Source organism: Ictidomys tridecemlineatus, chromosome 5 (genome assembly GCF_052094955.1).
Source record: "Ictidomys tridecemlineatus isolate mIctTri1 chromosome 5, mIctTri1.hap1, whole genome shotgun sequence".
Lineage (NCBI taxonomy): Eukaryota > Metazoa > Chordata > Mammalia > Rodentia > Sciuridae > Ictidomys > Ictidomys tridecemlineatus.
This window is the reverse complement of record NC_135481.1, coordinates 193,864,198-193,880,249: the sequence shown is the minus strand read 5'-3', so window position 1 is coordinate 193,880,249 and position 16,052 is coordinate 193,864,198. Positions and strand designations below refer to the sequence as shown.

At 45.4% G+C, this 16,052-nt stretch overlaps 1 protein-coding gene across 5 annotated transcripts in view; it reads left to right on the top strand.

The window, feature by feature from the left end:
- The first annotated feature begins 4,643 nt into the window (after positions 1 to 4,643).
- The window catches only part of Slc9a8 (solute carrier family 9 member A8), a 76,058-nt gene continuing 64,649 nt past the window's right edge, over positions 4,644 to 16,052 (top strand). For 2 of the 5 annotated variants that reach the window (XM_078051951.1, XM_078051952.1), the window contains exons 1-3: positions 4,860 to 5,278; positions 6,522 to 6,700; positions 13,296 to 13,376. In XM_078051951.1, the coding sequence (XP_077908077.1) occupies positions 5,148 to 5,278; positions 6,522 to 6,700; positions 13,296 to 13,376 (391 nt within the window). In that variant the 5' untranslated portion in view covers positions 4,860 to 5,147. Of the gene's footprint in view, positions 4,800 to 4,859; positions 5,279 to 6,521; positions 6,701 to 13,295; positions 13,377 to 16,052 lie in introns of those variants that run through there. The other 3 variants (XM_005325220.5, XM_040275886.2, XM_078051947.1) reach the window with 3 other exon arrangements.

Below are 16,052 nucleotides of genomic sequence, written 5' to 3'. Positions count from 1 at the left end.
GCATGCATGCCAGGCGAGCACGCTACCGCTTGAGCCACATCCCCAGCCCCTGGCTTGAAACTCTTGATCCTTCTGCCTCAGCCTCCAAGCCGCTGCTGGAATCACAGGCGTGTGCCACTGTGCTTGGCTTGGTTTTACAGTTTTTAAATGGTCAAAAACAATCCAAAAGGGCTGGGGATGTGGCTCAAGCGGTAGCGCATTTGCCTGGCATGTGTGCGGCCCGGGTTCGATCCTCAGCACCACATACCAACAAAGATGTTGTGTCCGCCGAGAACTAAAAAATAAATATTAAAAATTCTCTCTCTCTCTGTCTCTCCTCTCTCACTTTCTCTTTAAAAAAAAAAAAAAAAAAAAAAACAATCCAAAAGAGAAGAGTGAAAATAATGACACGTGTAAATACCATGACATTCAAATGTCAACATTCATGAAGCTTTATTGGAACCTGGCCCCACCTTCTTATGTCTTCCAGGACTGTTCTATCACTGCAAAGCCTGGATTTACTGTCTTTAGAGGAAAAGTTTGCAGGTCAGAGAGGGCCCCCTCACCCAGGAGGTGTCATTGGAGATGACAAGAGGTGGAATACCAAGGCAGGAGTTTGGAGGTAGTGGGTAGAGCAGACCAGGCAGACAGAACCCAGGCAGGCGCTTTCTCTCTAACCGGGAACAGTCTTCTAAGAGGGGTGCTGACAAAAATTGTGGGGGGTCCCTGAGGCCTCCCCGGCTTGGGGCAGAACTGCAACTTGCATGCTGGTACTTCTGGGCCTGGCACAGCCCTGAGCCCAGGAACTGCATGTCCAGTGGCTTTATTTGTCTTCCTGGGCCATGACCTAGAGAGTTTAGATTAATTCCCAGGAATGGGTGAGAAGAACCTGGGACTTGACCACAGGCCTGAGAGCAGGTGACCTGCAGCCTCAGGGCTGGCAGCAGGCCGAGGAGGCCGGGGCTGCAGTCCAAGGGCTGTTGCCAAGTGCTGCCCTGGCCTTGACTGGTGAGGGCAGTGAGGGGTGGAGAGGAGCAGCCTTGGTGAACTGCAGCCAGGTGGGGTTTTCTGGGGCTAGAGAAAGAGGAACAGCCTTAAGCTCTTGGGTAACAAGTGAAAGCCAATGAAAGTGAATATAAAAAGAAAAAGAAACTGAACCAGACCTCAAGGAATCAGCAACGCTTGATTAAGCAGCAGAGGGGCACACTTTCAAGAGGCAACATGGCCACGGGCTACAACAAGGGTCTGAGTTTCACAGGGCTCAGCCGGGCCAGGTTGTGGGAGGAGTTGGTCAGGATTGCAACAGGTCAGACTCCTGAGCACCCTTTTCCCCTGAGGGTTTTGTAAATCTCCATTTCCTTCCACAGGTCTGGCCTGAGAGCACCCAGCATTCAACCTCTGCCACCCACTTGTCTCCCATAAGGCTCTGGGTCTACTTTTATTTTGGAGCCAGAGAAACTAAGGCAGTACAGAGAAACAGGGCTATTGGTTTTAAAAAAATGAGCTGAGCTGGTCATGGTGGCCTACACCTGTAGTCCCAACCACTTGAGAGGCCGAGGAGAATTCGAGGCCAGCCTGAGTGATTTAGGGCCCAGGAAGTCGCTGTGTCAAAGTTATTTATTTATTTATTTATTTTTGCAGTATTGAGGATCGAATCCAGAAGTGCTCTACTATTTACTACTGAGCTACATTCCTAGCTCCCTGCCCCCTGCCTTTTTTTTTTTTTTTTTTTTTTAGTAGTGTTACCCAAAGCTCAGTCCTTGTCCCTGATGCCAATCCAGGAACAAGGACACGGTTTTGAGAAAAAGGAAAAAGAAGGTTTATTATTTTGCTTGCAAAGGAGAAACTCAGGGGACTCCTGTCCCAAAAGGCTGTGATTCTACTCATCAAGGGGAACAGGAAGCTTTTAAAGAGATGGTTCAAAGGTTCACTTGTTAATTTGGGAGACAGTCATTTCTGAGATCTTCTGGTGCCATCCCCAAAATCTGAATTACTTCATTCCCACAGTGGGTGTGTGCTCAAGGACAGATAACTCGGAAGGGGAAGAAAGGTAATCCTGTTTCCCCTGAGATTAGGGAGGGGGAGAGGTTAGGGAGGAGAACAGAGAAAGAGAAACATGTCCTTTTAAAAAATCAGTCACAGTGGCAGAGCAGCAAGGGCTATATTCAAAGCATAAAAGGGACCCCTGTTACAGTAGTGCCGGGGACTGAACTAGGAACAGACCCTAGTTGCACCCTCAGCCTTTTTAAAATTTTTTATTTTGAAACAAGGGCTCCCTAACTTGCCCAGATTGGCCTGCAATTTGGGATCCTCCTGCCTCAGTCTTCCCAATTGCTGGGATTACAGGTGTGCACTTTTATATCCAGCCTCCAAATAAAATTTTAAAAGGGCTGGGGGTTTAGCTCAGTGGTATAGAGAGCTTTTCTAGCATGCACAAGACCTTCTCCAGCACAACACACACATGAAAGAGAGACAGAGACAGACTGTGCCTCAGTTCCAGCTTCATGGTTTGCTTTTGTGTGACTGCAGGCAAGTGGCTTGACTTCTCTGTGGTGATTCAGTCCCTGAATAAGGACAGTTTCGACAGTTTCGTCTAGAAAGCTATGGAAGGAATTAAGGAAACAATAGCCTCACACCACACCCACAGGAAGGGCTCAAAAAACCAGCAGAATCTAACCTCACTCTCTCAGTTTTGACAAGAGTCCTAAAAGGTCTCGGAGGGTGGAAAACTCTGGGTTTCAGCCGGATTTCTCAGTTCAGCTCCTCAGGGCCAAAACTCTGACTTCATCCTCTTTCAACTGCCCCAGTCCATCAGCAAACCTGCCTTCAATGTGCACCCAGTCCAACCGCACCTGCCACTCCATGTACTACCTTCATCCAGATGCCATCAGCTCTCACCCAGATGACTGTCAAGGCCTCCTGGCTGGTCTTGGGGCTTCTCCCCTAGATCCACCACACCCGGCCAACACTCCACAAGCAGCCAAGGTTGTGTCATTTGTTGGAAGGAATCCTTTCTGTGACTCCCTGAAGCACTTAGAATGAACTTATTTATCCAATGATGATTATTATTGTCTACCACGAGCCTGGTACTGTTTTAGGCACTGGAGATAAAATGGAGAATAAAACAGACAAGAATCTCTGTATTCATGAAGGTTCTGTCACAGGAGAAGAGATGTCTCCAGAGAAGGGCCACAGGAGTTCCCAGAAAACAGAGGGAACTCAACTGAGGACCAACAGGGTTCTTGCCACATGTGACAGAAAGGAAAAGAATTTCTGCAAGAGCCAGACAAAGGTTTAGATAGGTTTATTGAGGAAGGTAGACATTCAAGAGAGACTTGGGCTGTCTGCAGAGGGAGAAGCAGCCCTGACTTGGACCGGGGGATCCAATATTTATAGAAGGGCTGTATCAGGGACTAGATTTTAGCTGCACAATTCTGTGCCATTTTTCCGGTGCTTGTGTATTTATTTCCCTTATTTTACAGGGACACAGGCCTAGGGTATGGGTCAAGACTTGCCCATTTGTGTTTTCTGCATTTCAATGGGTTGATTCTGCATTTCAATTGCTTGAGGGTGTTTCCCTATCTCAGTTCCACTCTCATTGTGCAAGATGGACAATAACTATCTAAGCAAATCTCTCTATATATGAACATATGAAGCCAGGAGTAATTTACCACAGTCACATCCCAGCCCTTTTTATTTTTCTGGCTTTAACTTGAAATCCTCCTGCCCCAGCCTCCCAACTCACGGGATCATAGGCGAGCACCACCATGCCCAGCAAAATACATGGTATTTTAGGAGATCTAATAGTTCAGGGACGGTGGGGGTCCTTGGATTTTAAATAGTCAGGATTTTAAATGGTCAGGGAAGACTTAATGCAAAAGGCTGAAGGTGGGAAAGGTGGAGCCCAAGCACTTGCCTAGGAGCAGAGCATTCTAGACCAAGGGCTGGGCAAGTACCATGGCAAGTGGTGCTCTCAGGGCTCCTAGCGTAGGGAGAAGCTGCTGTGATAACAGCACAAAGTGGGGAGGGAGTGGACCGAGACCCAGCTTACTGGGGCAAACGGGGCAGAGCTGATTCCTGGAGATGGTCCAGGGCTTTAAGACTGTAAGTCATTACAGGTTCTGAGCAGAAGCGTGACTGTAGTTTTAAGGATCACTCTGACTTCTATGGAAGACCTTCAGGAACGTGCACAGACATTCAGGGAGTGTGTGATTAACCAGATGAGATTCTATGGCTCGGACGAGGGCAGCAGAGGCGGTCAGTCAAACCCCAAAGCCTTACAGTAGCCTTTTTGATGGGGTCCCCCTACCCGCCACCGCACTGCTGGGCACATAGTAGTCGCCTAATTTGTTGAATCAGGGGGCGGGGGGCGGGTAGCTCAGTGGTAGATCGCTTCCTAGCATGAGGCTGGGGGGGGGGTTTGTCCCGGATTTTAGCCAAATGAATGTCACGGCGCTGGGTAGAGAGTGCTTGCCCTCAGGGTGAGTCACAGTGACCTCACAGGAGTTTTCCCCAAATCGTCCCCGCCCGGTAATCGGGAAAAGGCCGACTCTCCGGGGCAGCGGTGCCACGTGGCCCAAACCGGATGTAAGCCCGGACAGTCCCGAGGGCCCTCCCACGCGCCTCCTCCCACCCTCAGGCCACTGAGACGTCAGGACAGAGGGTCACCCTCGCGAGGTCGAGGCCCCGCCCCCCGCTCGCTGGCCCGCCCGCGCCTCCAGCGGAAGCCGGAAGCGACCGTGGGCCCCGCTAGCCCCGCGGCTCCAAACTCGGTGGTCTTGGAGGCTCCGCAGGATGGGGGAGAAGATGGCGGAAGAGGAGTGAGTGGGCTTTTCCGGGGCGGCGGAGGCGGCAGGGCTGGGCCCCGGCGGGTGACGGCGAGCCTCTGGCCCGGAAGGCGGGGTTCCTGTGCCAGTTGTCAGGACTGCCCCTGCCCGCGCCCACGCGGAGGGCGGGATGGGGACGTGGGCCCGCTGGGGCCCTGCAGCCCCCGGAGGTCGGACCCCGGGCTGGGGGCGCCCCGAGAGCAGCCCTGCGGAGGCCGCAGCCCACCTCCACCGTCTGGGTTTCCGCCCTGCGGAGGCCTCTGCGCGCTCCTCGCCCCGCCGCAGGAAGGCTCCGGCCCCCCGCGCCCGCTCGCTGCCTCGCCACCGCAGCCGCCTCTAACGATGGCTTCGCGTCCCTCCCCTTCTCCGAGTTTCATTCACCCGAGGACGGTTGGCGCAGTTGCAGGCCCGAGGCACATGCTAGTGAGGGAGGCGGACCAGGAGCTGCCTGAAGTCACACAGGGACCCACGCGGTGGGCCCCCGCCCGATGAACGCGAGGAGTGGGGTAGCGTGCGGGTGCGGAGTTCCCAGGAAGAAGTGTCGCTTGAGCAGAAGCTTTAACAAACAGGAGGAACAGGAGGGGGACAAGTTCAAAAGTCCTTTCTCAAGAGAGGGTTCAGTGGTTTGGAGTGAATGAAAGAAAGGCAGCAGAAAGGGTGGAGTGTAGAAAACAGGCAAATGAGCGCCATGTGATGAGGTAGGGAGGGCGTCTGTGTCTTCCAGGCCTTTGTGGCCAAGGTCCATCGCCATCGTTGCAGGCCACCATCTGTTGCACGTTCTAGACACCCTGTCAGTGTTTGTGGAATGAGTATGTGAAGGTTGACAAGGTACCCATTGATACTGGACTTCTTCACCTGATAACCTTTCAATAGCCCTTGGCCAAGTGGGGGCCAGGTCATTCAGTTGACTGACTTATTGGGCATCTGCTCCAAACACTGAACTAGTCCTCAACAGCACAAAGCATAGAGACTGGACTAGCCCCGTGCTGTCAGGCTTGGGTTGAAGCTTGATTGTGCCATTGACTAATAAGGATGTTGGTCAAGGTATGGAACCTGGAGAGGTAGTGTGTTACCTTGTTCCTGGAATGAAGCAGGTCGCAGTAAATACCAACTGTTACAATCACAATTAATCATTATTATCATGCCAGTATTGCCCTAGTTCACAGTCCCAACACAGTATGAAAAGAGAGCCTTGGCACAGAAGCCATGGAGTGGGTACACTGGGTGGGGTGGAGTATTATAAAGCAGGTAATCTGAGCGTTTTGAAATCTGAGTAGGATTTTGTAAGGTAGGGTAGGTCATTCTGACCAGAGTGACAATTGGGCAAATTCAGGTGGTTTCTTCCACATGCAGAAATAATACAAAGAATACGAACTGGATAAATAAAGGCATGAAGTAATGGGCCTTGGGATGTGTTGAGACTAGTTGCTCCTATCAAGTACGAAAAAGCAGGACATATTTCGTTTCTATGCCAGCCCACATTTGCCCTTGTTCCTGGCCTCAGAGAGGCTATAATCAAAGGCACCTGAGGCCTTTATTACCCTCCTGCAGGTACAGGTTTCCTTCATCTCCATTTCTCTGAGGCCTGCCTTCTCTTTGGGAGACTTGTGAATCCCATGAAATTCTTTGCCAGGTTCTCTTCCATTTTGAGGTGTGTGTATTGATATTTGAGACCCCTTTCTGTCATCTAATTCTGCTTTTTATATTCTCCAACAGGTTCTCCAACACAACTCATGAGGGTTTCAATGTCACCCTCCACACCACCCTGGGTGTCACGACCAAACTGGTGCTCCCGACCCCTGCCAAGCCCATCCTCCCTGTGCAGACGGGCGAGCAGGCCCAGCAGGAGGAGCAGTCAAGTGGCATGACCATTTTCTTCAGCCTTCTTGTCTTAGGTGAATATGGAGCCCACCATTGCCCTCAGGAGTGTCTGTGGTTGACCCTGTCATCACTGTCTCCGTCAGGCCTTCCTGCCACGTGGTTCCACTTTCAACACTGAGGGCCAGTGGTCATAACACCGTAAGGGTCTATGGAATCATGGGGCTAAGCAGTTCTGAAGAGCTCTTAGTGTAGTATCCTGACCTTTGAAAGAAGGAATTAAAGAATTTTTGACCCAAAAAGGATCTTGAACAACTGTTAGTGGATTTCATATCCTGCTCATAGGAATCTGTGTGTGTGTGTGTGTACATGCACACATGTGTGAAGGTGGTGGGTAGGAGGTAGGGGGAGCCAAGTGAGAACACATCTGACTTCCTGTCCCTAACTTACTTCAACCAAAGCAGCATTTTGTCTGTTGTATTTATTATGTTTCGGGGTATATTTCTAATTTAGTTTAAGGTTTGAGTGAAAGACCAAACCCTTGTGTCAGACACCATTCAACTGTCATTCCCATTGGCTGTGGTTGTGACCTTTGCCATCTCTGCACACTATCTGTGCTCTTTCCTTTCTTTATAATATTTTCGTTTAAATGGGCTAATTTTGTCCAAGTTAAAATCTTACCTGTTCACCTCCCTCCACCAGCGGGTGAGGAAGTGTAGGCCTAGAGAGGTAGAGCGATCGCACACCTGGCTGGTGGAGACTAGTGGCTGATATCCAGGTTGCCAGATGCCAGTCAGGAGGTCTAGATAAAGAGGTCAGTGCCTCCCAGAGACAGGAGATGGACAGAGGACAACTGTTTTGGAGAAACTGTACAATCACTTTAGATTACCTGAGTATGGACAAAGAACCTGGAGGGTGACGGGACCCAAGTCCAGACTCTCATTTCAAAAGTTTGCATGTTTACACTTGCTGCTTTTCCTTAATGATACTGATGTCATTAATTAGATTAGACCTTTCCAGAGGAGTGAAAGGAGCTGGGGTTTTATGAGTGTTGTTTTGATGTTTAATAGGACTGGTTTTGGAGAAAAAGTGTAATTTTGTTCACATTTATGTTCAGACTCTGGTAAATGGTCAAAGAGTTTTAACAGTATAGTAGTTTATTGGAAATCTTAGGATTCATCCTTTTCCATCATAGAATTTTAAAAACTTTTAAATTGAATAATGAGAAAGTACACAATGCGAAGTGTACAATGTGTGGGACATAGTACACCTGGACCATTTTTTTTACCCAGTAAATGTAATTGAATGGTCTCTAGTGGATTGCTTCCAATAATCAAGGACTCTTTGGTTTTGTTTTTTTTTTTCCTTTGGTTATAGTAATTGAATACAAAGAAGAAAAGCAGTCCTTTTCTTTATTAAGAACTCTTCAGGACCTGACTTCATCTTTCAGGATGGAGCGTTGTTAGTCTGTTGACACTGCTGGCAGCCTGCTCTGTTAGAGAATAGAAAAGGCAGCCTGGGAAAAACTTCTGTGATCACTTTTTTTAAGGGAGGATGAAATGTTAAAGAAAACCTTTCAGGATGTGGGGCACTTAAGATTAACTTGTGCTGGAGATCACAAAACAGGTTTCGATAATGTGCCTTCTAATCTCAGCAAAATCCTGCCCAGTATTAGCTCATCTTGGGGGCTGGGAAGGCCGAACTGTACTTAATAGTGCTGGGTATTTTTCTTGATTGTTTTCTCTTCAAACTGATCATAAACCTAGACTCTAGAGTCACACTGTTGTTCCTTGAGTTTTGTTTTCACCTAATCAGATTCTTGGATGAGTTAGTGTCTCTACTTACTTATCAGCAGGCATTGACAGAAGGGAATAATGCTTGCTTTTGTTTTTGTTTTATTTTTGCAGAGTTGGGGATCATACCCAAGAGAGCTCTGTCACTGAGCCATATCTCCAGCCCATTTTATAGTTATATATTTTGAGACAGGGTCTCACTACCTGGCCTCAGCCTCTCAAGTAGTTTAGATTGCACAAGTGGAACAGGGTGCCCCAGCCATTTACCACTTTTGTTTACTATTTTAGTTAAATCAAATGAAATTGTAACTATGTCTCCTATAAGCATATCACAGGATTATGGTGTTTCCTCTTTGTTATGAAGGGATGACCAAACTATAGTTACTTTTGACTTTTAGAAACTTGAATTCACTTGACTTGCATTTAACCTGGCTGATCTTTGACTTCACTGGAAACAATGATGAGTCATTATTATTGACTTAAACTAGAGTTAACAATTAACATCATTTACTGCATCTTATGGGCCATTAAACTTAATGGAGTTATTAAAATTGACATGTTTGTTTTAATGTATTTTCCATAATTGCCAGGTCAGGCACAAAAAAAGAGAAGCACATTAGTTTATGGGATGTACTCCTTCCGTACCACACAAGTTTTTTCCCCTTACTGTACTTGAAGGCATGTTTGCATGTATGTATATGCACATGTGTCCATTTATAAGCACATACGGGTGTGCAGGCACATATAGTTTGGAGTTTATTTTAACATAAATGGAATTCTGTGATTTGCTTTTTCTCACAGAATGTCTGTGCTTTCTTTTTTCATGTTAGTAGATTTTATATCCACTTCGTTTTTAATTGTGGTAAAATAAACAAAATATCATTTAAACCATTTTAAAGTGTGTAATTCAGCTACATTTATTCCCTTCACAGTGTTGTGCAGCTATCTAGATCCAGAATATTTTCTTTTTCTATGGTTCTGGGGATTGAACCCTGAGGCGCTGTACCACTAAGCTACATCCCAGGCTTTTTTTAATATATTGAGCCAGGACTTTGCTAAGTTGCCCAGGCTTGGTTTGAACTTGTGACTTTCTGGCTGAGTGTCTCTGGGCTGTTGTTTTAATTATAGCTATCCCATGTGCCACTGTGCCTGGCTCGGAATATTTTTATCACTTTAGAAGGAAAGCATTAAAACAAAGCATTAGGGCTGGGCTGTAGCTCAGTGGCAGAGTGCTTGCCTAGCACGAGTTAAGGCACTGGGTTTGATCTTCAGCACCACATGAAAATAAATAAAATAAAGACATGCTGTCCACCTACAACTATTAAAAAAATTTTTTTTAAAAAAGCATTAAAAGCAGTTAATCCTTAGTCTTTGTTGCTGTAGCAATCACCATGTTACTCTCTGATTCTAGGAATTTACCTATTAAGAATATTTCATATAGCCTGGGTGTGGTGACACACGCCTATAATCCCAGTGGCTTGGGAGGCTGAGACAGGAGAATTGTGAGTTCAGAGCCAGCTTCAGCAACAGCAAGGTGCTAAGCAACTCAGTGAGATGCTGTCTCTAAATAAAATACAAAATAGGGCTAGGGATGAGGCTCAGTGACTGAGTGCCCCTGAGTTGAATCCCTGGTTCCCCCCAAAAAGAATGTTTTCATATATACGGAATCATACAATGTGAGACCTTTGTGATTGGCTTCTTCACTTAGCATAATGTCCTAAGGATTCTTCATGTCAGAGCATGTTTTAGAATGCACTCCTGTTTATGCTGAATAATAGTCCATTGTATGGCTATGTTTATTCATTTGTTTATTCATTCATCAGGTGATGGACACTTAGATTGTTTCCATCTTTTGACTATTCTGAATAGTGCTTCTGTGAACATTTGTGTACAGGTGTTTTTTGTTTGTTTGTTTGTTTTTTGTGTGTGTGTGTGTGTGTGTGTGTGGAGCGGGTACTGGGGATCGAACCCGGGGTGCTCTATCACTGAACTATATCTCCCACCCTTATTTTTAAAATTTTTTATTTGTTCTTTTTAGATATACATGACAGGGTATATTTGGACATATTATACATATATGGAGTATATGTTTTTTGTTTTGAGACAGGGTCTGGCTAAGTTGCTCAGGCTGGTCTTGAATTGGCAGTACTCTTGCCTCAGCCTCCTGAATGGCTAGGATTATGGACAGACATGTGCTAATGCACTTGGCAGTGTTTTTGTTTCTCTTGGATATTTACCTATGAGTGAACTTGTTTGATCGAATGGTTATTTTGTTTAACTCTCAGGAACTGCCAAACTCTTTTTCACAGTCTGCACTGTTTTATAAGAGTTTGGTTTCTCCATGTTTTTATCAATGCTTGTTATATTCTGCTTTTTTTTTTTTTGTTGTTGTTCCAGGGATTGGACCCAAAAATGCTTAACCACTGAGCTACATCCCCAGCACTTTTTATTTATTTTTTATTTTGAGACAGCATCTCACTAGCTTGCTACAGCCTCAATAAGTTGCTGAGGCTGGCTTCAAATCTGTAATCCTCCTGCCTCAGCTTCCTGAGCTGCTGGGATTACAAACATGCATGACCATGTTTTTATTACATGTTTTTATTGGCTGTTGTTTTTATTATAGTCATCCCAGCTGGGGATGTAGCACTCCCCTGTAATCCCAGCCACTTAGGAGGCTGAGGCAGGAGGATGACAAGTTCAAGGCTAGCCTATAAAACTCAGGGAGACCTTGTCTCAAAAAATAAAATGGGCTGAGGATCAGTGATAGAGTGCCCCTGGGTTTAAGCCCAGCATGAATAAGTCAATAGATAATAAGATGGATGGATCCGAGAGGATGTGGTTTGGTTTTGTTTCTCTAGGACTGTTGATGGTGAGCCCTTTTCCTGTGCTTACTTGCCATTTACTTGGAAAAATGTCTGTTAAGTTCTTCGCCCATTTTTAAACTGTGTTGGCTCTTTGTTGTTGGCTGTAGGAGTTCTCTGTATATTCTCTACACTAGTCCATCGTCATATATAGTAGTGCAAATATTTTCCCCCATTCTATGGGTTGTCTTTTCAGAGTTTTTTGTTAGTGGCTGAGATCATTACCTGGCATTGATGGACTTCGTAGTTAGCACTTTGTACTAATAGACAATTTCTCCTTAAAACTGCATATAATCATTTGCTTTTTATATGAGTAAACTTTTCAAGTTAATTTTTAGAAATCCAGCTTGATGCAAAGAAAGAGCAGAAACTGATGCCGTTTTCTGTCTCCTCATGCTCACGTGCTCTTTCCTCCGGTCAGCGCATGCTCATCAGCACACGCTGTGCTTGCATCTGGGGACTTTTTTCATGCTTTTATTATTTAATGTAGACTTTCTAACTAGGTTAAATATTTATATTAAAATAACATCACAGATTAATAGTGTGAAGCACAGAATGAACGAGGGGTAACTCTGTATAACTGTTTGCTTTCTTTGGCCACCTGGTGCTTTTTAGTGGGATTGAAGAAATCTCATTTGTTAGTGTGGGCTCTGAGGGTGTTAACAGTTATGCAGATTGTTTAAACGTTTCCTTTAAAAAATTCAGTTCTAGTAAGATAATACTGTGATTAGCAGATGGTATGCCGCAGAGGAACCTAATGAAAGACAGAGTCTACGTACTAAGGTCTGGGCCATGAAGTATTATGCGATGCTTACTTTTTTTTTCTTTTTTTGGTACTGGGGCTTGAAGTCCAGCACTCACTGCTGAGCCTCATCCCCAGCCCTATTTTGTATTTTATTTAGAGGCAGGGTCTCACTGAGTTGCTTAGCGCCTTGCCCTTGCTGAGGCTGGCTTTGAACTCGTGATCCTCCTGACTCTGCTCCCCAGCCACTAGGATCACGGGCGTGCACCACCATGTCCCGCTGCAGTACTTTCTTTTTTTAAACAGTTTTACATCCTCTTCTCTTGTTTCTTGGCAGAACTCCTGTGAGACAAGTGAGGCTTGAGTCCTGTTTTGGAGGTTGAGGAATGGAGGCTGCCAGCCAGGTGGGAGGTGGCAGAGAGTACTGTGGCACAGAGCACAGGGCCGCAGCACCACCTGTGTGTGGCGTCCTCAAGCCTCGCTTTTCTCTGTCCAAAGGATGTAATGGTGACGACAGCTAGCCCAGGGCGGAGCTGGGATCCAGTGAGCCAACTTCCGGGAGTGCTCAGTGTAGTTCCGGACTCTTGGGGAACTGCTCGGCCCAGCTGTAGCCAGCTGGGGAGCACGAGTATCCCATCTTCGAATCTCTTTGATGTTTTCTTCACTAAACCAAAGTATTGACCTTTAAACATCCTCACTTTCTTCATAATAGAGAGCTGGTCAGGTGGTGACAAAGTATTTCATGTCTACATAGTCTGTTGCAGTTATATTTGCGTAAAAGTGGTTTCATTGATTTCCTCTTCACTGTTTAGAGTTTTCCAGTTGAAAATTAGTTTAAAAAAAATAGGACCATTTCTCATAATCAGGAAAATCTATGTAATTTAAACGCTTGTATAAGTTTTTGCAGCTTATTAAAACATCAGCTACCAGAAAACAAAGTAGTTCAGGCATACAAAGAAGTATAGAGAAATATTATAAAAACTGTAAGTTTAAGTTTACTTCCAGGTTAAAAGCTAAGATAATATATAAAAGAATGAGAGGTTATACTCCATTTATGTATGATGTGTCAAAATGCATTGACTGTCATGTATAACTAATTAGAATAAGAAAAAATTTTTAAAAAGACAATGAAAATATAATCGAAGCTCACTGTGTCATTACCAAGTGTCTATTATGCTGATAGCTCCCCCGCCCCCAATAAACACTGCTTTGAACTTGATGTTTATTCAAATTTGGGCTTTTTTTTTTTTAAATACTATCTTATTTTTTCCCACAGCTATCTGCATCATATTGGTGCATTTACTGATCCGATACAGATTGCATTTCTTACCAGAGAGCGTTGCTGTTGTTTCTCTAGGTAAGTGCTTATTGTTGATCTCATAATAAAAGTGATAACAGTAACCACCATTTTTTTTTTAAGAGAGAGGGAGAGAGAGAGAGAGAGAATTTTTCTTTAATATTTATTTTTTAGTTTTCGGCAGACACAGCATCTTTGTATGTGGTGCTGAGGATTGAACCCGGGCCGCACGCATGCCAGGCGAGCGCGCTACCACTTGAGCCACATCCCCAGCCCCAGTAACCACCATTTTTTTAAGTGCCTCCTTAGTGCTGGAAATTACAAGAGTTGCATTGGGTATTTGATTCCATTTCTTCCTCACTGTTGCCTGCGTAGGGTGTTATGAGCGCACATTAAAGATGAGAACCTGGGCTCAGACAGTGGTGGTTACCCTCTGCAGGTCATGCAGCAGTCCGTCTATATAGCAAAGGCCTTTCTGTGGTCTCCTGCTTCTCACTGCCCTTGGTGCACATTAGCCTCTGCTGCTCAACTAGGCTGATGTCCTCCTAAGTTAAGGCAGGTGGTTGATAGTTAATTTACAGGATCACTATTTTTTTGCCCCTTGAAACTGAATTTAATTGAGGGCCTTACATATGCCAGGCAAGTGCGCCACCATTGAGCTACATCCCCAGCTCTTTTTTTGAAGCAGGGTCTGGCTTAGTTGCCCAGGCTGGCTGCAAACTTGTGATCCTCCTGGCCTCAGCCTTCCTAGTTGCTGACATTATAATTGTGTGCCACTGTGCCTGGTTCACAATCATGCCTTTTTATTTTGAGACAGGATTTAGGTCAGTTGCTGAGAGTCTCATTAAATTGCCCAGGCTGCCAGGCACAGTGGTGCAGGCCTGTAATCCCAGCAGCTTGGGAGGCTGAGGCAGGAGGATTGTGATTCAAAGCCAGCCTCAGCACCTTAGTGAGGCACTTAGCAACTCAGTGAGACCCTGTCTCTAAATAAAATATAAAATAGGGCTGAGGATGTGGCTCAGTGGTCGAGCACCCCTGAGTTCAATCCTTGGTATCAAAAAAAAAAAAAAAAAAAAAAATCACCCAGGCTGGCCAACTTGCTAACCTCCTGTCTTAGCCTTCCAGATTGTTGGGAGTGTGGGTGGTGCACCATCATGCCGTGGTTTCCAGTCTACCCCACTTAACTTTCTCTTGTTTCCTGTGGCAAATAATTGTTAAGATAATTAGCTTTTAATTGGGGAGAATGAATCTATGTAATAATAGGTGTGAACACACGTGCAGGTTCATTGAAGTGGTTTGTGAAGAAAGAAGCAGGGACTTCAAATGATATTAAATTCTAGTCTAAACTGTTTGTAGTTGCTCAAGGCACAGTTAAGTAGTTTCCTAAGATCACCTGAGACTTTTATCTGTTTCTTTTAGCTATTTTTACTAGTTTCCACTTACCTACTGTTAATTTTTCCTTATCACCACTGATGATTTATAAGTTAATTTTCTTTGCCTTTGGATCTCGATTACTGGACTAGTAATTCTTTTTCTTTTCTTTCTTTTTTTTTTAAAATACCTTGTTTATGTAGTTGTAGTTGGACACAATATCTTTATTTTATTTTTATGTGGTGCTTAGGATCGAACCCAGGGCCTCGCACGTGCTAGGCGAGCGCTCTACCGCTGAGCCACAGCCTTAGCCCCAGGACTAGTAATTCTTGTGCAGCATAGTTGTGGTCTGTGTTAGCTTCGGAAATGAACAGATTGTTCACTGGCTCCATCACTACCTGTGTCCTGATACGCTGGTGCCGACCTTCTGTTTCCCTGGACCTCACAGTACTTCTGAGTGCCGTGCTCTAGCCCCTGAGCTTTCATGTGCCATTTCATTTAAGTCTTCTAACTTCCAGTACCACCATATCTTACGGAGCAGGCAGAACTGGATAGTAATGTTTTTGTTTTTGTACCAGGGATTGAACCCAGGAGTGCTTAACCACTGAGCCACATCCCCATCCCTTTTTTATTCTTTTGAGACGGGGTCTCACTAAGTTGCTTAGGGCTTTGCTAAGTTGCTGAGGCTGGTTTTGAACTCATGCTTCTCCTGCTGGGATTATACAGAGTTGGAAACTAGTTTTACTCAGGGTTCCTGCTCTTTATTTAACAGGGGATTTTATTTTGTTTTGTGATGCTGGGGTCAGACTCTGGGCCCTGTGCTTGCTCTGCAAGTTCTTTTTTTTTTTTTTAAAGAGAAAGTGAGAGAGAGAGGGGGACAGAGAGAGAGAGAGAGAATTTTTAATATTTATTTTTTTAGTTCTTGGCGGACACAACATCTTTGTTGTTATGTGGTGCTGAGGATCGAACCCGGGCCGCACGCACGCTAGGCGAGCGTGCTACCGCTTGAGCCACATCCCCAGCCCTCTGCAAGTTCTCTACCAGTGAGCTACACCCCCAGCCTTCTGGTCCCTACCCCTTGGTGCTGAGGGTGGAACCCAGGGCCTTGCCCACACTAGGCAAAAGCTCTGCCACTGAGCTATAACCTGAGCTTAACCCGCAGGTTCTTTGGCTGTATATCCTGGCAGGTTCTAACAGCCTTGGCTGAGCATGGGAGGCTAACTCATTAACATTCCTTTCCTGCTATTAGGCACATTGAAAATAACCTCCATAGGTAATACCCATTATTCTGCCGCATTCAGCAAAGGCTTAAAAAACCACATCAAGGAATTTATGGCTTTGTGATTAATTCATAGTTTCTTAAGA